The sequence below is a fragment of the Cuculus canorus genome, chromosome 15 (assembly GCF_017976375.1).
Source record: "Cuculus canorus isolate bCucCan1 chromosome 15, bCucCan1.pri, whole genome shotgun sequence".
Taxonomy (NCBI): domain Eukaryota; kingdom Metazoa; phylum Chordata; class Aves; order Cuculiformes; family Cuculidae; genus Cuculus; species Cuculus canorus.
Window position 1 is genome coordinate 17,648,750 of NC_071415.1, and position 20,441 is coordinate 17,669,190.

At 38.7% G+C, this 20,441-nt stretch overlaps 1 protein-coding gene across 11 annotated transcripts in view; it reads left to right on the forward strand.

The window, feature by feature from the left end:
• The first annotated feature begins 1,383 nt into the window (after positions 1–1,383).
• The window catches only part of MRTFB (myocardin related transcription factor B), a 63,826-nt gene continuing 44,768 nt past the window's right edge, over positions 1,384–20,441 (forward strand). For 3 of the 11 annotated variants that reach the window (XM_054080280.1, XM_054080285.1, XM_054080284.1), the window contains exons 1-3: positions 1,384–1,483; positions 3,687–3,733; positions 17,687–17,889. In XM_054080280.1, coding sequence (XP_053936255.1) covers positions 17,736–17,889 — 154 coding nt within the window. In that variant the 5' untranslated portion in view covers positions 1,384–1,483; positions 3,687–3,733; positions 17,687–17,735. Of the gene's footprint in view, positions 1,484–2,312; positions 2,451–2,757; positions 3,025–3,686; positions 3,734–10,518; positions 10,590–17,686; positions 17,890–20,441 lie in introns of those variants that run through there. The other 8 variants (XM_054080289.1, XM_054080286.1, XM_054080287.1 and 5 more) reach the window with 8 other exon arrangements.

Genomic DNA, 20,441 nt, shown 5'->3' on the forward strand with positions numbered 1-20,441 from the left:
TCCCGTCCTGTTCGGGGGGTGTTGCACAGCCGAGCTTTGCAGCCATACTCTGGATTTTCGGGCTACTGCAGCACCCGAAGGAGCGTTCCGGGGGACAGGCGGCGCTCCCCCCGGCACCGGCCCCGCGGCCGCAGACACCGAAAGCGCCAGCAAATCAACCACGACTCGGCTTGGAGATGTAGGGAGCGAGTAACCCCTATCAGGCCGGGGAACACGAGTAGCGATCCCCATCCCTCGTGTGCAGCGGGACAAGGGCTGGGCAGGATGTTTCCCGCCAACACCCATAGGGATAAATCCTCCCAAAAATCTTATGCATATTCTATTACCTTGCAAGGACTGTGGTTGGACTCGATGATCCAAGAGCTCTTTTCCAACCTGGTGATTCTATGATTCTATGACTAATGTTAACGTTGCCGTGAACTTCACAACGGCCAAAACTCTTGCTGATTTGGAGCAGCTCCGGCTCTCTCACCTTGCACTTGAGATGGGGGAAGGCTGCAAACAGAGGAGATGGCAGAAGAGACCCCTTTCAGCACAGCTGAACACAAGGCATTCGCATCTCCAATGAGTGAACAGAGCCTGATATGCTCAGCTGTCCTGTACGATGCGGCTGCTTTAGGCCAAGAGAGAACCTGTCTTAGGGCTGCGAGAGTTTATTGATGTGCTTAGTTGACTTGTGAGATGTAGTCATCTCGGGGCAGGAGAGAACCTGAAGGAGTCTCCAGACAGGGTTGGATAAACTTGAAAAGTAAATGTTCTTTAAGGACTTACACAGTTCTTTGTCTGAAGCCAGTCTGTATACCCATACACCCACTGCTTTTGTAAGATGGGATGTCTTTTTAGAAGGGCATCCGATTCAGCGCTGAATTGTAAAATAAAAATATTATTGCCTTTGCTTCAAAGACTTTGTCCTTTTCAATGTTTTAACAGCGAATGGGTGTTTCTCACAATATGGACAAATTCTCCCAGAAATCTTATGCAGATTCTACTTCCCAAGGTTTAATTTCAATGTTAATACGAACTTCACAACAGCCAAATCTCTTACTGATTCAGAGCAGCTCCGGCTCTCTCACCTTGCACTTGAGACGGGGGAAGGCTGCAAACAGAGGAGATGGCAGAAGAGAGCCCTTTCAGCACAGCTCACGCTGAACACAAGGCGTTCGCATCGCCAATAAGTGAACAGAGCCTGGAAGACACAGCTGGAAAGACAACAGCGCTGTCAGACTCTTCTGCCTGACCTCCAAAGGACACCATTACCCAGATGAACACTAACCCTCCCGCGCTGGGACGGGCGCGAGGCGCAGTCCCCTCAGCCGCGGGCACGCGCCGCGAGTGCCCGGATGCAGCCGCCCCCCCACGCAGTGCGCCCGCGCGCGCGCCCTCCCCGCCCCCGCCCGCGGGCCAACCGCCGGGGCGCGCGCCCGGGGGCGGTCTCGGCGCTCGCGAGAGGACGCGTCCGCGGCGCCGGCGGCGGCGAACGAGGGTGAGCGAGGGCGAGCGAGCGCGGGGCGGACGGCGCCGCGGCTCAGCCCGCGCGGGGTCCGCGCGCGTCACGTGACGGGCGGGGTCGCTGCGCGGGAGCCGCGGTGGGGAGCGGCGGGCGCGGGGCTCCTCGGCGCCGCCTCAGAGCAGGGCCGGGCCCGGGCCGGGCGCTCCCCGGGGCCGCGGCGGGCGGGGGCCCCGGCCGCGCTCGGGCTCGCTCACCTGCGGCGGCAGCGGGGACCGGCCGAGCGCTCGCCCGGGGAAGCGGCTCGCGCCCGGCGGCTGAGGCGTTCGCGCGGGGCCGGCCGGGGCCGGCTGGTGGGGCCCGCGGTGCTGCGGCCGCTCCCGGTGGCGGGGGCTGCTCCGAGCCGCCCCGCAGGGCGAACGGGCTGCGCGGCGGGTGCTGGGGCGGCCGCAGACCTGCAGGGGTTAAAGTAAACGATAGGTTTAGTCGTGGAGTAACTACGAGCTGCTGATCTTCCCGTGCGCGTCTCGAGCGGCGCTGTGCGATCGCACAGCTTTGCTGTCAGTACCTCCGAAAGAGCCGCGCGAACGCCCCGAGCGCTCTGCGGGTCCTGTTCGTGGGAAGGGGTTTACGCGTCTCCCTCGCGCTGCCGCTTTCCCTTAATGATGGAAAAATGCCCGGATTTTGAATTCGTTGATGCTTAAAAGCTCTCAACAAAGGCACACCTGGCGTTTTATAACTTCTTTTTCTTAGTGTTTGACAGTTTACCCAGTTCCTTCCTGAAGTTTTCTTTCCTGTGCAGTTAGTTAAGGCAAATTGTGATTATTTTTTTCCTTCTGTGTAATGCACATTTAAACTTGACAGAGTGCTGTCTGGTAATCACACCGGTTATTAAGAAAATAAAAACATTGGACTCAAAAAATCCTCAGTACGTTATTGCAAGCGCAGAACGACTTTCGGAATTTATCTGTATTTGGAGAAATGTAGCAAACTGGATTTGAAGGTACAGGTGATCTTTTTAGGAGCAAGTCATACAGTGACTTGAAAATTGCTTTAATATTTTATTTTTACTTTGTGGGATTCTGTTGAATGAGTTACTAAAAAGCTTTACTGGTGGGGGATAGTATGCACATATTCAGCCAAATTTACTGTTTATACACATAAAAGGCTCAATAAATTGGAGCCCTTCCTTGTTAGCCTAGAAATCAAATTAGATAATTGATTAAATTATGAATAAATACGATAGTGGATAGGGAATACACTTAATTGTGGCTCTGGGGTTTTGGTTTTTTTTTTTTAAAGAGAGTTTATAAATAATTGGAAGAAAGCAGAAATACCTTTTATTTAGGCCATTTCTTTTTTCAGGCCTGTCTTAGTGTTCCTGTCTTGTAACCTCTTCCTCTTGTGTGTTTTGGTTTGGTTTTTTACATGTTTATATTTTAACCTTTTTCATGGCTAGATATAGAAACCATAACATCAGCTTCAGCCGCTGGGCATGGAAACCCTTAAAAAAAGGAAGACCCTATCTCTTAGAAATCATCTCTTGGGATGAAAACAGCGTTGTGTGGCTGAGCAATGTATGGGACCTTAAAGATAACTGGGATTTTTTTGACTGTAGTATGCAGTAGGTTTCCATTGACGTAATCGTGTGTGTCTGTATATGCATATATGTACACGTATTCTCTAAACTGCACTGATAAACGTTGATGACGGAACAAATACATTTGATTTGTTGTCACAGCAAAAAGCCAAACTTTGGTTGTGAAGGGTTTCCTTTTTTTTTTTTTTAAATAAAGGTTCCTTTTGTATTGGAATCTATAGAAAACCAAAATTCGTATCTGTTAAATGAAGTTATAGTGCGTAGATATGATTGACACTTAAAATTCCAAGTGTGAACGCATTCTAGCTCTAAGGAATTACGCGAGCTGGGTTTGAAGGAGCTAGGACTGGTCTCATATACTGTAGTTGAGTTAGAAGGAGTGAGTGAGGCACTTCAAGCGCTGTTATTCTTGACTGGAAAGACAAATGATCAGTGTGTTAGAATTTGAGTAGTAACATGAAAAGTGCTAAAAAAGAGCCTAGACCATATTGAAACTAGTTCACTCTAAGACTTTAACTTAATAAGATACTGTAACATCACAAAACTGCAGAAGCTGAGAAAGAATAACTTGTGTAACTTGAATCCTTGTAACGTTTTTGTGATTTTTGTTTTTCTTGTCTGTCCTTTCCAATGGACCAGAAATGTGCTGAAACAGACAACTATATAAGGAGGCTTAAACATACAAGGTAAGTGCTATGTCTTACCACAATTAAAACTTTTGAAATACAGGGTTTTTTTTGTAAAGCTGTTGTGTGTGTGTTTGGGATTTTTTTGGTTTAGTTAGCAATGTATCACTTTAAATTGTGGTGGTTTTATAACCCTGTTAAAATGGAAGGTTTTCCAAGAGACATGTTCTCATGCAAACACGAATTTGAGGCTATGTAGTACCTACGTTACATAAGCAAAGAGCAAGCTATTGTGGTGGTTTTGCTTTGCCATTTGATGAGTGTTTTTAATCACCTCTTAGAATTTTTGTCTTAAATATTCTTATGCTGATTAAATAATATTTTCTCTTTTTTTAAGGGACTGGCACACTTGCAAGCCTTCACAGATTATGTTAGACTTTTCCTAAATGTTAATATTTTTTATATTGGTAGGCAAAACTTTGGTCTATAGAGCATTTTTTGTCTCTTTTTAACAGTTATTCTGCATTGACTCAGGCAATTACCAGCCTAGCGCCAGAGCACTTCACAGCACAGCACTTCCAAAGTATCACCATATCCAATGCATTTTGATTAAATAAATTCAGTTATAGATGAGAAGAAGAAACTCCTTTCTGGAAGGGAGTAACTAAGAATGCTTTATGGCTCACGACAGGATCCAATTTCAATAGGAAGGGAGTCGAGCAACTTCGTAAAATAAGGAACTTTGGGTTATGTCAACTAAAACATTCTCAGTTTTGGAACTGTGCCCCTCTGATGTTCAGCTGGTACCAAAATGGTGAAAATTCTTATCCTGGCCCCTCCCTCCCCATCTTTTGTATGGGAAAAGTGCTTTATTGCGGGGGGCGGGCTAGGAAGGATTGTTTTGTTTTCAGAGTATCTGAGACGCAAAGCACCAAGCTTAAAGCCTCCCTGATAGCTTCTACTGAGGCCTCTTGATGAAACAGAGCATTGGCCCCACCGCTACAGAAAAGGCCAGACACTACATGCAACTTCAATGGCTAAGAACTGCTCCAGAGTATGGAAGAACAGAGATGTACAAACTTTTCTGGATGTACACAGAAGGTAGTATGTATCTGGAGCACTGATGTATTCCAACAAACTCCAGAACTGTAGTGTTGGGCAAAAAATTACTGATTGGAAACACACACAGATACGAGAGCTTCCTTTAACCTGAAGGTAAGGTGTGTTTTTAGGGTTACATTCAGGCTACATGAAGAAGAGCAGCTTTGATTAGACTTGGCAAACCAGTTCACTTCATGTCCTGGGTTAGTAAATCCGCAGCCTTTCCTTACTGCAAATGTATCTGCTACTTTTTTAGCAGCATGCCTTTAAAAAAAAAAAAATGATCAACGACTGAAATTAAGCCTATTTGCACTTGACAACCATGAATGTAGTTATTCTGTGCTGCATTGGGCATAGCGAACTAGTATTCCTGGCATTGTTTCTTAAGCATTTTTATTACCTGAAGTTCAAGTGCCTAAATTGCATAGAATTAATTATGGAATAAAACTTTTTCAAATTTATCTTCTGTGATGATGATTGACAGCTGCTGTAAAACTACTCTTCAGTGCTGTTGAGGCACAAAAATCTTCTATATCATGAAACTCCAAAGCAGATGCTCATTACAGAATTTATTGAATAGTGTTCAGATTACTGTTATTAAATCCAGATGTTAATGTAACAGTTTTGCACTTGTGCAATAAAATGAACCTTTGTGATTGTTGACTCAGTAGGACAGTATTTTAAGATTTCACATTTGGGTACTTTGCTAAAGTCATTAATTGAATGTTTGAAAACTGGCTTAAACCTGGGCACGACGCCAAAAGCAACAAAATGAGAGAGAAGTCATGGCTAAGCTCATTTTTGATCTTCACACTGGCTGTGAAACGCAAATGAACAAAACACTGAAAATAAAACCAACCCTCCTAGTTTCCTACTTTTCTTCAGCTGTGGATTTATGAGATAATTAGCTCTAATTTATATCCCTGAAAAAGATGGGCAATTGTATTTTTATTGCCAGTTTCTTTCTGATGTTAGAAGTCTGCTGGGACATCAGAGAACAGTTGCTGAGAACTTGATTAAAAATTCTAGACACATTAAAAGTATGTTGCCCAGTCATTCTGCATTATAAATGTAAAAGAGGTAGCTCATAAAACAATTGGTATAGAAACTCATTAAAATGGAGTTCATATTGTTAGCATATTCCAGTAAATGCCAGTTAATACCCATAAATGGTTCTTATGTCTCATGAAGTGTCAAGTCTCTCAATATTCCCGTACACAAAATTACAGAGACATGGAGTTCCAGCTGCTGGCATTCTGTCTGATTATGTCGCTGGCACAATCCTCAATTTTGTTCCCCTTTTTTAAAAATGAAAATGTATTATTTGGTAAAGTTGTGAATCAGCAAAGCTTTAAGCCTGTGTTTATGAGACTAAGTGGGTTCCACAGAATTGAACACATGCTTAAAGCTATTTAGGATTTAGAACCACATGCTAGTAAAGCTTTAGAAAAGTAATACCTGTGATTTAACATAAGCAAAGAAATCTGTATGAATGTCATTGTGGTAGATGCATTCCTTCTTGCATCCCAGTGTTCTAGATGCAGTCAATTTTTTGCAAGGTAATCTTTTAGATTGACGGGCGTTCAGTGTAAACTGTGAATTACGGTCTTATTAAGTGTTGATATTTAAATGTTACCAAAGAGAACATGTGATGTCACCATTAATCTCAGTTGATTGTGTTATCAATACTTGTGTCTGTTGTGAATTAGCCATCTTTCATAGTATGTTTCATTCTTATATGTAAAGAACTTTGGAAATGTGAAAGCAAAAGAGCATGTGTGTGCTTTTCTTTGGTGATTATCAGACAGATGAGGGCCTTGAATGTGCATATGTTGAAAATGGAGCTTGCTGAATATGCTGAGATAGAAATCAATGGGATCATTATGTTTTTATTTTAGGAGGTTTTGAATGGACTAATAAATCTCTGAACTAATTTCGAGCATTTGTTTTTTTCATTATTAACATTTCATGTTACTTGGTGGGTTAAGTTTTAGGATTTTCTCTTTAAAAATATAGTCTTAAAATACATTTAAAAAATCATCTTAAAAGTATCTTTCTGTTTAAAAAAAATGACTTGACAGATAATCAAAAGAAATGCCTTAATGTTTAGCTAATGATTTTCAGTATGTAAGTTGCACTCTTTTTTATGGCTATACTCTACTCTGTAAATACACTCAGTATGTTTATAAGGTTTTTGTTAAAAACTTGTAAACTGTGTGAATTAGGAAATAATCTTAAAAATTCTTTTGATTCAGCTCTTGACACAGTTTAGTAGTAATATGTCAGATTTTCTAATAATTCAAAATTTCTTTTCTGATGGCAGCATGCTTGTTCACACATTTTCCGCTTATAGTTACACGTGCTTGCTTTGCATCCAACAAAGGAAATAAATTTTAAGTCCACTCCTAGAAAGAAAATTCTGAAAATAGGTGAAGTCAGACTTTCATTGATTTAGTGTCACTGTGCAGCAGCATTTGCTACAGAACTGAATGTAAAATTGAGGATGAAGCCATGTGTTTGCAAGTTAGGTCTCACTTTTAAATTTTTCACTATTACAAAGTGGAATTATTTTAGTAAAATTGTAGAATTTAATTTAATGAGATGAACTCATAAGAATTAATGTGTTTTTGCAAACCCTAAAATAAGTTATTTTAGGTAGGAAATCCAAAACCTACACACAATTTGCAAGTAGGGAAAGTGATAATACCCACTATCGCTGAATACTGAGGAGTGGCTCCAAAAGCAAAGTTGATCAGGTAGCAGGTCATTTGTTTCGGAATTGCTGTTGTTTCTTTAAAATTTTCTCCTATTGGCATCATTTGGCTCATATAGTTTAGGTAAATACTGAAAATGATCACAACGTCATCACACAACTGTGCCTGAAGTGAAAACCTCACCATTTTCCAGCTGTGTATTACACACTGTGATTTCATTTGGAGTTTATGTCCAGCAGAAGGATTTTAATGGCTGGCTTATGAGGGCAGTACTTACTCTGTTTCTAGTAAATACTTACTTCAAGAGAAGTTACTGCTTTATTATTTCTGTATTTATATGGGTTATTTACGGTAATACCCATGCCAACAACTAATCCAGCAGCGTTGACAGACCATCATAACAAGAAATTGGGTGGTGAAATGAGACCCTGGTAATTCTGTCAGGCAGCACAGTTAGAACCACCAAGTCCACTTGCAACAGGAATGTTCTATATTTAGTCACTGTGCATTTGGACTTAATTAGTCAATACCTATAGTTTTATTTTCTTAAAGCATTTACTTTAGATGCTTTAGTGGTGGCAGTTGTTCTGTTTATTAAGGAATAACCATTAGTAAAAGCTGTTTAAATTTTGTTATAATTGGGTACTGTTGCACAAGAACTTTCATATTAGTATATCAGACTTCATTAATGGTGTCTCTTCCTTTTCAATTCAGAAATAATACAGTTCTTTACGTTGGGGGGCTACAGACAGGGTTCATACAGACAGGGTTCTTTTTACACTCCTGTGAGTGTTAAATTGATTTGTGGTTTTATTTCCATTATAAATTTCTAAATATTATGTTCCTTAAAGTTGAGCTTTGGAAATAATTAGCCTTAACTGAGTGAAGGAAATTGTTGCAGTCAGGCTTCCTCATTTTTAAGTCTACATATGAAATTTATGTCTTTGAATCAGAGAGTTTTTTCTTATGTTTATTAAATTTCTATTGTGTGGTTCTTCTTCAGAAGTAGTTCTGAAGGCCATTAGGTTTGTTTCTTGACCAGACAGTTCTTCCTTACTGCCATTTCTTCATAAACAGAGGACTTTTTCCCTCTCCTTTATAACTGAGGAAGGTGAGAATGATGACTGTTTTGTAAGGAGGAGGTTTAAAGGCTTTTTTTCACTTTAAGTTGTATTAAGAGAAAATCCTAAGAAATAGAGGATTTAGACGTGTTACAGCTGTTAAGTGTAGCAATTTGTGCAGAAATCTACCGTAAGCAATTTTATGGTTACCATCTATCTCTTTTTTATTTATTTCTTTTTAAGTAAGCAGTTTTGTAGGCAATGAAATATTGGAACACACAATAGTTTAATAGATAAGAGTTCTTTGAAAGTGGCCTTAGGCAACATAAACTCTCTTGACCCAGAGTTTCTGCCCTGTTAGTCTTTAGCTAATTTCAGTATGGAAAATGGAATTCAAGTTTGTTTCAGCTTTGGAGATCGTGAGAAATTGTTTCTTAAAGCACTGAGGGCATGGACTGTGGATTATAGCATTAAATTGTTTAGAACATTAGAGATTTCAGGCACCATACTAATAACATACTTTTTCTGGGTTTTTTTGTTAAGAATATGGGTGGTGGTCTGAGGATTAAGCTTGATCACTTTATAACCTTGATTCTGTACTTTTTATAAAGAAACAGTAAGTGATATTCCCTCCTGGGGTCTTACCCAGTTCACAGAGAGCATTATTTGCCTTGTTAAAAAAGTTTTCTTAATTGGAGAAGTAAAAGTTTGGGCTTTGTTTAGTAGAGTGGTTTTTTGTCTTTTACAAAATTTATTTTTCTGTTCAAGTTATAATATTACATTTGTGATCTGTCTTCATGCTTAATTTTCAGTCTTTAGGAAGCTGGGGGTTGGTTTGTGCTTTGTTTTTTTTTTTTTCCTACCTTAAAGTCTGTGCTTAAACACTTGGAATTCAGTATTTCAGTATGCATTCTTATTGTATCTGTAAAAGCTCCCGCTTTAGTTTTGGGAAGATACTGCAAGGTGTAGATCTAGTACAAACGATGTAATTGCATTCACATTCTGACCTTTTGTCACTTGTATAAAAAATCAGGTCACTTAATACAAGGTAGGATATGAGCAGCTGAGCAGTGGTTCACTGTTTGGGAAAACAAGGTGACACTTTTGTTCTGTTTGCTTCCAGGTGAGGTTTAATAACTGTTCTTTAACCCTGCTGTAGTAGTAGATGTAACTTGGAGAGTATCAGTAGAAGATTGAGGAGGGAAGACATTGTCTTCTTGAAGCCATGGATCTAAATGATAGCTGCTGCATAAGTGATGACATGACTGTGCTCTTTCCCTTTTAAGTGCTTTTTAAAGTTTGCAATAGAAAGTAATGCTTCTAAGCCAAACAAATAAACATATTTGTCCCATTCCAGTAGCAGCTTTGCCTATAAGAAAAGTAAAATATATTGGCCCCATTCTGACTCTAGGATAATGAAAAATACAGCGGAGCATAATTTACATGTATTGAGTAGAGCATGAGGTGGTATTATGGGACTGCCAAAATTCTGTGTCGCTGTCCCTGTTCAGCTGAGCAGGATGAGCCTTCGTACCCACACAGCATGCTACGTGATGAGTAAATGTATTTAATGTATGTAGCTAACTGTGAATTATTCTTGGGAGCACTGGAGGAGCCTTCAAAATCTTACAGGTGTAGCTCACCTAGTGGTTTTGTCTAAGCCAGAGAGCAGCACTATACCACAATAATCTTAAACCTTCCATCACCTTCTTTAATTAGCCCATAACTATACTTTCGTTGCTATTCAAAATTTGTCACATCATCCAATGTAAATTGAATTGGTGAAAAGAAGAGGTGGTCCCATGAACTTGTAAGTCAGACCTGCTTGGTCTATGCCTGTTTTCTTTCTTGTTAAAGGAAACAGAATAGAGAAGATGATTAAATACTTCTAATAATTTGCAAAGTAAAACCAGTCATTTGGGACAGTGAAATACATATAATGTTCTACCATGTTTTTTTACCTCTACAGGGAGGTTAAATGGTTATAAATAAGAAGAGAACAGGAAAGAGAATAAGCGCTTAGAGTACATCTAAAATAAGGTAAATCAAATAAAAAACGCGTGGTAAATGGTTGCTGCCTAAGATGTACCGAACATGATTTTTATCTTTTTTATTTAAACATCAATCTGTCACCTTGTAAGTTTTTCTTCTGTCTGTTAGCAGGTTAAATTTTAGAAGTTGTTTCAGAAATTCAGAGCAACAAGTTGACTGGTTTCCCTGAGAGCTAATTCAAGTTGTTGTTTGCACTGTTAATATCTGAATGTAGCTATGTTGGTACAGTAGAAGGTTCGTGAAAGAGATTTTCAAAGTTGCCCTGAGGTTATGAGTAGGACTGCTTAACTGTGTATCAGATGCAGGAGCACACTGAGTTGCAGTTCAGATATCATCATTTTGATGTTCGCTGGATCCCTTAAATTGAAGTTGCTAGTGAACCCTAATTATGCTACATTATTTTTAATTCATGTTTAGTCAATATTTAGTTTACTGATGAATGTGAATAATAAGTGAAATTCTGTCCTATAGAGGTTGATTGCATTTTTTTTTTTTAAAGAGGCCAAATGCCAGTCTTTGGTACACGAGCTATAAAATTTTGCCATTCCCTGTAGCAGCATATATAAAGAAAAAGAAGCAAAGTATATATTTTTCAAGGCATTTATAGAAATTATTGTGTAATGTCTAGTCATGCTTATGAAGGAAGGTAGAAGATAGAATGTTCAATGGGAAACGGTCCTGCAGTTCCTTCCTTTTTGACTCGAATCCTAATGCTTTCCTTGCTTTGTTCAATTCAAGGGTTTGGTTTACAGGCACTAAAATAAACAGAATAGCACCTGCAGCTTAGTCATAAATGGGAACATCTTGAAGTAGCTAAGCAAACAAATGAAATCATGGAGTAACTTAACCTTCTCTGAAATGCTTTTGGTGCTCTACCAACATTTAGTTTTAAAATAGATCAGCATTTTGGCTATCAAAAGATAAGAAAAATAATTTAAATGTGTAGAGATCCATGAGGATGAGAAACTAGAAGCATCATCTGTTTGCACACCAATAGTGTACATGGTTTCTTTATTTATTTATTTGAGTGTTAAAACAAATGTAAAATGTTGACAATCCACATAATTGTAATAGACTGAAAAACCAGGAATGTTACTATTATATTTTCTGAGCATTTGGAAATGACATTGCCATGCACAGGGTGTGCGTATGCGTAACATCATTTAGCAGAGCTTCTATTATGAGCATTGCTGACTAAGAATATCCACAAAAAAGAAGAGAAGACATCGAATTATGTCTGCTCAGAAGGTGAATTAAAGTAAAAAATTGTTGAAGACTGCATCTGAGGTGCCTTTGTTTTTTTGCCTGGAGATAATACAGGAAGGAATGTATCATCGAGTATTCTGTTGCCTCATGCCCTGCATCTGTCCATCCAAAGTATTCTTCTATACTTTCATACTTTATGGTATGCATTTGCTAGTGTAGCTTGTTTCTTATCAGACTTTAATCAGTCTGATTCTAATGTCTGCTCACTGGTATTCATTTAGCTACACAGTAAAAAAAAATTACTCGTTAGATTTTCTGTTATTTAATAAATTATCTGAAATAGTTCACTCTGGTCTTGACTCCGTGCTCCTTTAAGAAGCACGGCATTCCAGTGATTGGCATGGTGAAAAGCATGACAGGATCTCAGTTCTATCATCTGCTTCTGCATGCTGAAATGAACAGTGAGTTTCTGATAATGCATAATCCAGGATGATTACTCATAGTTAGTCAGCTGTTGATATTTCTCATCTTTTTCTGCTTTTCTCTAATTAACTTTAAAAATAGCCGCAAGATTTAAGTCCTTGTTAATGTGTATTTTATCACAAAATTTATCTTCATTAATTAATATATATGCACTGTATTTTAACTGTAAGACTGCAATTTCTCTTTCAATGTAATAACTTAATGTCATCTTTAATTTTGAAATTCATATACTGTATCCAAACTACTTGCAGTGAGAGAGGTTATGTGAGAAACTAGTGACAGAAGTAGAAAGCAACACCACGTTGTCAGCACTGTTGACACTGCGTTTTGGGAAAAGGAATAGAATCACACCATGAAGTGGAATACTAAAATGGTTAGATATCTTAAAGACTTTTTTTCTTGAAAAGTATCTTTTGGTCTCTTAATCCACTGTGGAATACATAAAATAAGTGGCCTAAGTATCAACAGAACAAGCATTCTTGCATCAAAGGCGAACTTAATTTGATACATTTTCTCCAATCAGTGAAATTACAAATGACAAAAATTAATCAGACAAACATATTCCATTAATTTACCATTAATCTGGGTGATTATTAATAGCAAGTACTTCCCATGTCCATGTTCATTTTGTACTCAGTCATATATATTCATCTTTACTGGTTCTACATGTAAGTGGATTTGAAATCTATTGAGGAAATGAAAAACAACAACCCTCCACAAAAAAAAATTGTCTTTAACTTTTTTGTTATAATTACAGTGCTAAATGCAAGAGGTTACATTTTGGTTTTTATGTCCTTGTTATTTAAAAAAAAACAATATATGAGACTCAGTGTAAAAAACAGGCTAGTGATTTGGAGCAGCAGCTTTAAGTGCTTTTAAATACTTTTTGTTTTCCAAAGCCACATCATCATTATTATGATTACTATTTCTTTCAAGTTTGTAATGAAATATAAGTAGTCTTTAGAGTGTGGGGGGGAAATCGTGTATTGATATGCAGAAAAAGGTATTCAGAACAATCACAAATGGAGCCCAATAGTTTTTTGTATAGGAACTGAGTAAGCTCTCAAACATATAGGATGTTAAGCACAGCTGAAATGAAATTGTGCATATACAATATGTTAGTGTCTATCAAATAGAATACGTTGCATTTTAGAGGTCACAGAGAAACCATTGTACACTAGGCTGAGGAGCATTATTGTCTTTGTAGCAGACGCCTAGGTTTGGTATTGCTCCAGGAACTGACTTGAGTTGGATTTCCTGCAGCCAACCCTATTATTTGTTTCTTACTTTTCTCTTTACCGTTCACTGACAGGCAGCATGCCAAAAGGAGTCATGCTTTAAAAACATTGTATCTTTTCCTCTCTTTGAAGCAGTTATTCCATCCCCAGTTCTTGTCTCTGGGAAATGACTCTCTTACCTGAACAACACCCTAACTGTCAGCTATCTAGAAGTCCCTGTGTATTTTGAATGTTTGTGTCTTAAGTCCCACGTGTATTGATACTGTGAAAGAAATGAGGTCCTGAGCATTCCAAGGGGCTGACCACTGGGACTTGGCTAATGCGAAGATTACAAATGTTGCTTTAGGCCTCTCTATGCACCTGATAGGAAGAGCATCTCTCTGAAAGCATAGTCCTTGCCCTTCATTTATGAGATGGAAAGAGGAATTGCCAAGAAGTCATGTTGTGACTTCACACGTTATCTCAGACATAAATCACTAATGGTCACTGTCCAAACTGAAGTGCTATTTGAAACCTCAGTGGTCCCCTAAATGCTTACTACTATTAGAATGGTTAGAGATCATCATCCCACTGTATGGGTTTTCAAGTCTTTCTAGGCACTGACAAGGAGATCCAAGAGCTTAATGCAAATGACCCTCACTGGCAACTGTTAAGCTAACCTGCTCGATGCGGTGCTTAAGCTTAAGTGTCTTTTTTAGTGTTTCCTGACACACTGAAGGGAAAAAAAAGAAACCCACAACAGTTTTTCAGTTCTGGTATTCTTCCCACTAAAGATTCGGGTGTTTTACAAAATGCTAGCTGTGTAACTTAAAATTTTGCTGAGTTTTATAAATGGAGACACTTAAGCCTAGGTGACTGGACTGCTGATATTAACACCATGTTTCTGTAATAAATTCTGTACTGGGGACTGATGTTGCTAACATCTAATCTGATGTCACTAATAATAATTTGCTGCCGCACTGTGTACGGTGATCTGTGTTCCCTGCAGGTGTAAATGACTGAGCAGTGTTAAGGTCAGCCATTTGGCTTTGCCAGAGTTTGAATACACTGTGATTTTTTAACTGTTTTTTTTTTCCAGCAGGTTTCTAAAATCAAAGCTGATTTACTACCTAAGCATCATCCAAATTTCACAGTTTGTGCCAAATTAAATGCCAGTCTAGTGTCTCAGGTGGCAGGGAAGTATGTATTTTCTCCCCTTCTGAGATTTTTCTAGGGAAATATACTTTCTCTTTTGAAGATAAATGTTTAAAAATAAAAGAAGCGTTTGTCTTCGGCAGTTTAGAAAGATAGCAACCACCTACAATCTATGAGAACACTTACATAAGACTCATACGCTGTTCAGGAGTTCTCCTTTGCCAGTACTGGGACACACTTTCTCTGTGCTTGTCAGATAAATGTGAACCAAAACCTCTCTTGCAGTGCTGGTGCATATTCTATTTTGATGATCTATTCTGAAGGTTAAATAGAAAAATAAGATTGTTGTAGTTTTCATTTTACAACTTTATAAACATTGTGCTGAATTCTCTGTTAATAAAAAACCCGAACAACTAACAAAAAAACCCCAACAACAGCCTAAAACCAAAAAAACAACCAACGAACAAAAACCTAAAGCTAAAATCCCTTGGGACTGTTCAAAGACTGGTGTAGTTTTATTTTCTTTGCTACAAGTAAGATGGTTTTATATTTTCCAATACTTTATAAGTAGAAATATTTTTCACACATCATGGTTCATACGGCTTAATGAACCTTCAGATGTCTTAGTTTCAAGGAAGGGAGTGGAAATCCCTGAAGTGACAAATGATTTCTGTCAAATGAGCCTTGTATAAAATGGTGCTTTATTGCATTATGCAGAGTAGAATTTTGAGACTTTAATAGTACGTATTTTTTTAAAAAAAGACTGTGCTTTTCCGGTATGTTTTGTTCTGTTTTCTAATAAGCTTTTGTATATCGGTCTTCTTAAAGTCAAGGTGTACACAGATAATTGTTCCCATCTGTAAATGCAGATGGCAAACATGAAATAATTCTTCAAGATTGAGGAGGCTTCAGATAAACGAGAAACAGGAGGCAAACATGTTATCTTTAATTTAAAATATGATAGTATAATGGTACACAAAATTCTAAATGAGCTAAGTGTCTCACTTTTGCATATGATGACTGGAAAAGGATTTATTGTACAGGGTTTAGTTTTAATTAATGTGAACTAATGTCTTCTCCAACATTTTTTCTTGTTTGAATTGCTGCTGTCCAAACAATCAGTTAATGAGAAATGTCGGAACGAAATATGGCTTTGAAAGACTGAAGATAGGAAATGTTCTGCATATCTTAAATCTAGTTTGATGTGAAGTAAATACTCCTAATTGTAACCTCCAGCTGATGATAAAGCAATTGTGTGTGTCTTCCCTAGCGGTTAAAATGAGCATGCTAAAAAATAATAGTGGTTCATTATCTTACATATCCAAGAGAGTAAAAAGATTTGTGTACACAGAGATGTCTGTTTTCCATATTTGCGTTCATTCCGAATAAAAAAAAAATAGGAAATATATATGTAACTAGTTTAGCAGTGTGTTGTAGAAGAGAAGGAAGTTAAACTGGTTTAATTTAAAGCAAGATATTTAGTTTTCTGTCATGGGGACAAGAGTTAGTCAAAGCTAACACACAGCAAAATAAATATTAGACCTTTAGTACAAGAAGGCATTTCTATTAATTTCATATGGATTTAATGGCATGAAGACAGCTGATATGGTTTAATTTCTTTGAAAAGTGATGCCAAGGCATATCTCATCGCTAATACATTGCGGATAAAATGCTGTGAATATGAGCAGAGAAGCAGCTAAATTTTCACTTAAATTCTGCTCTGAAGAAATTTGCTTGGTTAATAATGTACTTAATTTGTATGGGTGAGTGGGAGTTTGAGAAGAGTGTCATGTCAGGAAATCAAGTGAGAGCTGGGTAAATTATGCTTATAAAGGCTAAGAACAAAGAAAAAAAGTCTTGCATAATTATAAGTTAATGTGTCTTCATTTAATGTGAAAGCACCAATTGGTAACTGGAAAGTAATGAAAAACAGGCACTTAACCATTGTAATTGTTCTGCTGAGGTACGTATCAAGCTTTACCTGTTATATTTCTTATTTTTAAATTGGCACGTTGAGCAACATGCTTGTTTACCCCTTTTTGTAGTGTAGGCCATTCTTTGATGGTCATGATAATTTTTTTGTCATCTTGATGTATTTTTAAAATATCAGGTAATATTTTGGGTATGGTGACCGAAACACATGTTGCATTTTCATAACCTTTAATAAACAATTTTACCATAATAAGACATTTCTTTGGTTTTATGGTTCTTCATGAATTGGTAATATTTCATACTGAGTTTCCAGAATCCAGGGATAGAGTTCAACAGTCCATATTGATTTACTGGCATCTTAACGACTTCATAGAATTCTGTGAGCTATAAAAAGCCTATGCCAGTAGTTCATACTTCTGTCTCTCCTCACTGCAGATGAAGTACTGCATTAGTGATAGAAAGAAAAGAAATAATAATTTGGGGCATTTATTCCACTCTGTATTGTACAATAAGTAGCTAGTATGCAATAAAATTAATTTGAAAAAACTCATGCCAAAAAGCCTTCCTTGCTGGAGAGATTGAACATTAACTAGTTCTAATATAGTTCTTTGGTGGTATGAAGTCCTGTGTTAATACCAAATCTGGGTTTTGATCTGAAGGAAAGTTGTGCGGTGCTTCAAAATATTAAAAGCTGTTTAAATGTTATCTATGAATTCAGCATTCTCTCATATAAACTACTGAAAAAAAAAAAAAGCGAGTGTTTTGCTGGTAAATGGGCTGTGTCACTTGCTAGAGGGAAAGGCACAGGAGCCTCCAACTCTTTATTCAGAGTTAACACTATTTCTCTGTCAAAGGGAGCAGAGAAACTGACCTGCTTCTTAGAGCCAAATTGACTGTTAAACTGCTTGTCAATACATTGCTTAGCTGTATTTTTGCACACTCATTTTATTTGTGGAGGATTAGTAGATAATGTGTATATAATTTTAAGTTTGAATTTTGTGTGCAAAGGAACTGACCAACCCCCCCCAAATGAACAAAAAAAGTAATGTGTCTACATGACTTTTCCCCCTTTATTATTTTTATCAACTATAGGGTGATTACAAGACTACTTGCTCTCTCTACCTCCAGACGATTTAATACCATGGATCACTTGGGGACAGCGGATGCTGAGGACGACTCTGGATCACTAACAAGGCTTGCGCCGAGTCCTCACAGCGAAGCAGTTGCACATGAATTTAAGGAGCTCTCGTTGCAGCCCACTCAGTACTTGCCTCCTCTCAATGAACGGAAGAATGGTGAGTGCCAAAGTGACCCTTCTCCGTTTCTCTACGTTGATTAAATGTTGTGTATGGAAATAATGATGTTTGTTCGCTTTATTCAATTAACATTAACTCTCCTCACTTGCTCTTCTGAAACCATCTGTCCTGATGGCTTCACCTATCCTGGTGGTGTATCCATATTAAAAGTAGCTTTAAATACGTGGTCTTTGGTTTTACTTTTTGCCAAAACTGGTTTTCTTAAGGAGTATTTTAATGTCACTATTTTATAAAGTATGTAAGCATAAGAGATTTCAGTATACAGAAGTACATGGGCACTTCATGCAAAAAGATCTGAGATGTTTAAGGTTATTTTGTTGAATGTTTTTACACAGTAAGCATTATGATTACTGTGAGCTCTGGTAGTGATCCTTTAAAGCTTTTGTTTACTTGAATGAGTCTTCTGGCAGCAGCCCAGTAGAAGGCTGCATTACTCTGGTATTGTTCTGTGCAGTGCAGCTCAGCTGGCTCACACAAGTTAGTACAGAAACTGTGGTTCAACCTTTTCCAATGACATGAGAGTGTGGGAGATTTATGCTTTGGTTTGGTTTTGTTTTACATGGAGGTAATTGCAGCAGGGTGACGGAAACGTACAATGAAAATGCATGTGCATGCCTCGTGAGCCAGCAGTCGGTGGAGATGTTACTACTTTGTCCTTTTTTTTTTTACATTTCACTCCTTTTCCCCTGCCCCATCTGCCCCCAGAGATCAGTCATACAGCAAAACTAGCATAAGTGTTCAGGTGAGCATAACTCAGTATTTTTTGGCACAAAATCTCATGGGTTAGATTAATCTCCACCGGAACTGGTGTCTGAGGTTGACAGAGGAATACTCAGATGCTCTGCCAGGTCTTTTGAAGAAGTTGCAACTTACAGTAGAGGATCAATGACAAACAGTTGGAGAGCAATAGCATCTTAAGCTTCTCCAGCCGTTTACTATATGCAGGTGTTTATTCCCTTATTAAAGACAAACAGATTATTTCTTTGGTGAGGGACGGGGAGAGAGAGAGACCATGGCAGCAACATATTTTTATCCTTTCAAATGTCATTTTTTGGGCAGATGTCTTCCATGATAAGTCTGTGAAACATAAATATGAACCAATTAATGTTTCATAACTTAATAACAGGGCAAGTAATGGGAGTTTTCAAGCTGATTTGCTAGATAAAGATTTTATTGCAGGGCTGGAATACTTCAACCAAACCATCCTTAGTGCAAACACTTTAATAATTATTTTGGGATTAGAACAATAAGCTGTTTATAGAAGGTACCCTTGCATTTGTATTTGGGTGTAATAACAAAAAATCATATTTCCAGGACGTTGTATGTTGGTCTTCTGGACTGTCACAATTTATAGATTTCCCGTTTGGTTGTTTTGAGCTGTTTTCAAGTTAACGGCTGTGGGCAATACTGGATTACTAAGGAATTTAATTTCAGTTTCTCATTAGTCTGCATCTTTCTGGATAATTAAGCAATACATACAATGTATCAATCATTTAAACTTGTGCCCTGTTCATTGCAGCATATTATGGTGCCTGTTTTCTGGAGGCCAACTTGTGTTCCACTTGCCAAAAAGCAGCAAAACTTACCCTATCATTGGTTCTGCTTTTGGTACTTGTCACCTGCTGAGCACACACTGAAGACATGCCTGTGATCCCGGCATTCTGATGGCAGCCGCTGGTGTATAGGCAACGCCTGCCTTGAGCAGTTGGGCTCCTCACATGAATGGAAGTTGGGAGACAGAATGCCATTGCTTTAAGAAGCTCCTGGTTTGCATCCCTGTCTGAAGGATGTTAGGTTGTTTATGCTGTATTTGGTTTTTTAGTCAAGCTTCTGTTTTCTTGGGAGGGACAGCGGTTGGGGGAGGAGAGAAGTGACACAGAAGCAGCTCTTCTTTAGGAGCAGGAGGGAGAAAATAGATGACTGGGTGGTGTTTAGCTGGACTGCAGTGGAGGAAGAATGGCAGAGTAGCAGGCAGCATGTCGCAGCTGAAGTACTAGTCAGAACAATATGTTATCCACACACTGTACCACAGTTTAACGAGCTTCTGTCTGAGAGCCAGGAGGTGCAAGGGAGGGAAGGATAGGCTGCTGCTGACAGCGGGAGGTGGATGGGAATGCTGCTTCTTGCAGCCCTCCAACCTGCTATTTCGCAGCCAAAGGGTAGGAAGGGATTGCACATGCAAATACTAACAAAAAAAAAGGAAGCACTTCATAAGCAAAGATTATTGCCTGCTGAATTAGTACTTTCCTAGAATTGGTGAACGTGCCACTTTGGCTGGTAGAGATAGGTGTGAAGGTCTGGGTGTCAGAGGCCAGGCAGTCGTAGTTGTTTCAAGGTACCTGTAAGGTGAAAAGGCCCTAACTTCTACATTTTACAGCAATCTCTCTTGGCTTTGCAGTGGTTTTCCTTACTATCCCACTGTGCCAGAATCTCCTCGCTACAGTGGCTACCAGTTTTCTGATAAAGAGAGGCACATAAGTTACTCTTATGCAGTCCTCGTCCATGGATGTAAAATGGGTAGAGAATGGATT